The 2,080-nt window shown below is 39.8% G+C and overlaps 1 protein-coding gene across 1 annotated transcript; it reads right to left on the bottom strand.

Moving 5' to 3' along the window:
• Nucleotides 1-6: 6 nt before the first annotated feature.
• On the bottom strand, nt 7-2,038 carry LOC111389204. The gene is made up of 3 exons (XM_023014095.1): nt 1,888-2,038; nt 367-1,420; nt 7-268 (listed from the first exon to the last, which is right to left on the bottom strand). The coding sequence occupies exons 1-3, from the start codon at nt 1,974-1,976 to the stop codon at nt 83-85; spliced, it is 1,329 nt and encodes a 442-aa protein (XP_022869863.1). The 5' UTR covers nt 1,977-2,038; the 3' UTR covers nt 7-82.
• Nucleotides 2,039-2,080: the final 42 nt, after the last annotated feature.

The raw sequence follows: 2,080 nt of genomic DNA, 5'->3' as shown, positions 1-2,080 counted from the left end.
AAAATTGGAAAATCAAACAGACTTGGAAGAGACACTGGAATAAAACAAACCAATATTATATAATTACATGGCAAGCTAGTTATCAAAATTCGGTCAACCTTTTGATTTCAGTTTTTCTCTCTAATTGTTCAATAGGCTGTAACTGAGGCTTGAAATCCTGTTTTGGACGCTCTAATGTTCGCGTCGATTCAGAATGCCCAGGTTGTACAGGATGTGCACATCTATATAATTCGTTGATATCCCCAAGATGAGCTGGATCACTTGTCTTCTACTCGTGCCATGCAAAATGTTAAGAGTGAATGAGTTTTAAATTGTGTTTGAAAACAAGTTCAAACGAGAATCAAAATGTAAAGCAACCAATTTTACCTGCTTATAATCAACTATCATATCTATATTCTCCAAAGGTTTGGATCTTGGAAGTAGATTCAGTTTGGGCCTCTCTGATGGTTCTAAAGGCACTTCTGTCTGTAACTCACTCCCACCGGTTTTTACAGCAGTCTGAACAGGCTGAAAATCATTAGCATTAACTGAAGCTTTCCTCATATCTGTGTCCATATAAATGGTAGACCTGGCACTCTCATTAGGTGATATATCCTTACCACCAACATGAACTTCATCTTCAACAACCAGACTCCTCTCAGCATGTATTGCCAATCCAACATCTTGATAGGGACTCCCACCTACCACATCTATTTTGTAGTAATTCTGATCAAGTATATCATTGCCCTTGTAATTAATCTCTCTCTCATTTACCAGGTGTCCAATAAGCTGAACATCATTTTGAGGATGAATCAGCTGTTTCGAGTGCCACCGACCAGATGAGACTTTCTCAAGAGCACTGGCATGAGCCAACTTCGATGCAGCATCTGGAGCTGACCATGCAGCAGATACAGGCTCCCTTAAACCTGCCACCTTCCTTCCTCCCCATGCATTCTGATGGGACACAGCAACCGCCTGCCCAGAATTTCCACCCACACTCTGATAATTCACCACAACAGTGCCATTCCTGCTGCTACTAATTTGATTCTTCAATCCCACATTATGTACTTCAGTAAGCATCCCCGCGTAAGAACTACCTATCAAACCACTTGAAAATTGAGATAAGGTAGTTGAACCCAGCTGATTATCAGCTTTAGCGCCAGACAGATAATCCATCTTAGTTTCCGCCGCACTGCTTGGTAGAGCATGAGTGCTCTCATCACTGGCAATTCGTCGGGGACCTGCTGCATCCAAAGGCCTGCGTTCATCCTCATCAAAATGAGAACCGATGTGTTCCTTGTGAGTTAAAAATAGAGCCTTATCATCAAATTTCCGAATAGACCCGGATGATGCTGGACGCAACCTATGCTCAGACCTTCCCATTGAATTCCCCCATGAAGTCTGCCGATCAAAACCACCACAATCTGCAGGCCTCACGATTCTGTCCAAAAAGATCAATATTATTAAAAATTTCCAATTGCAAGTCCCCTACACAGATTCTGTTCGAACTACTGAATAAATGAAGCAAGTATACCTAGACACAACTTATCCCAATAAATTTACTCAAAATTCATAAGGGTTTTGCATTACAAGGGTTTCAAATGATAAACACGTGAAGAGGTAGATCTAGAATATTCATACCAAAATCATGTACTTAAGCAGAGATAGCATCAGACCGAGGAAAAACTCTATGCTTTCATTCAAGAATCAACAAAATAAGATATAAATTTTAAGAGAAAATATTCCCTTACTTGAATTAAAATCCTATCTACGATACATGGGAATTGTAAAAACTAAAACCACAGACACCAAATTAAGCCCAAATTCGCAGTACAAAATGAAAATAGATCTTAATTCCAGAGGATACGGTGCCTGCGTATGGGTAATGAAAGGATAAAAGGAACTCACACTCCAGGGGCAGAAGGGAGACGGAGATCGGAAGGAATTGAACCTCCATGGAAGTCTTTGAGCGTCATCGTTGCTTTCTTCTTCGCCATTATCTCCCTTCTCTATCCAATCCAAAAATATAATAAATATGATGAACCTACGCGTAACTGTAATAAATTATCTACAACTAAATATAGAAGATAAGAAAAAAAAA

Source organism: Olea europaea, unplaced genomic scaffold (genome assembly GCF_002742605.1).
Source record: "Olea europaea var. sylvestris unplaced genomic scaffold, O_europaea_v1 scaffold5688, whole genome shotgun sequence".
Taxonomy (NCBI): domain Eukaryota; kingdom Viridiplantae; phylum Streptophyta; class Magnoliopsida; order Lamiales; family Oleaceae; genus Olea; species Olea europaea.
The sequence above is the reverse complement of the archived record's forward strand: the minus strand, read 5'-3'. Positions and strand labels throughout refer to the sequence as shown.

What these genes read in the sequence shown, in the direction of transcription:
- LOC111389204 (XM_023014095.1), bottom strand. Translation starts at nt 1,976, where the DNA reads ATGGCGAAGAAGAAAGCAACGATGACGCTCAAAGACTTCCATGGAGGT. An exon ending in CTCCCTTCTGCCCCTGGAGT is followed by an intron (nt 1,421 to 1,887) that starts GTGAGTTCCTTT and finishes CTTTTTGGACAG; the next exon opens with AATCGTGAGGCCTGCAGATT. An exon ending in TGATAGTTGATTATAAGCAG is followed by an intron (nt 269 to 366) that starts GTAAAATTGGTT and finishes TGGCACGAGTAG; the next exon opens with AAGACAAGTGATCCAGCTCA.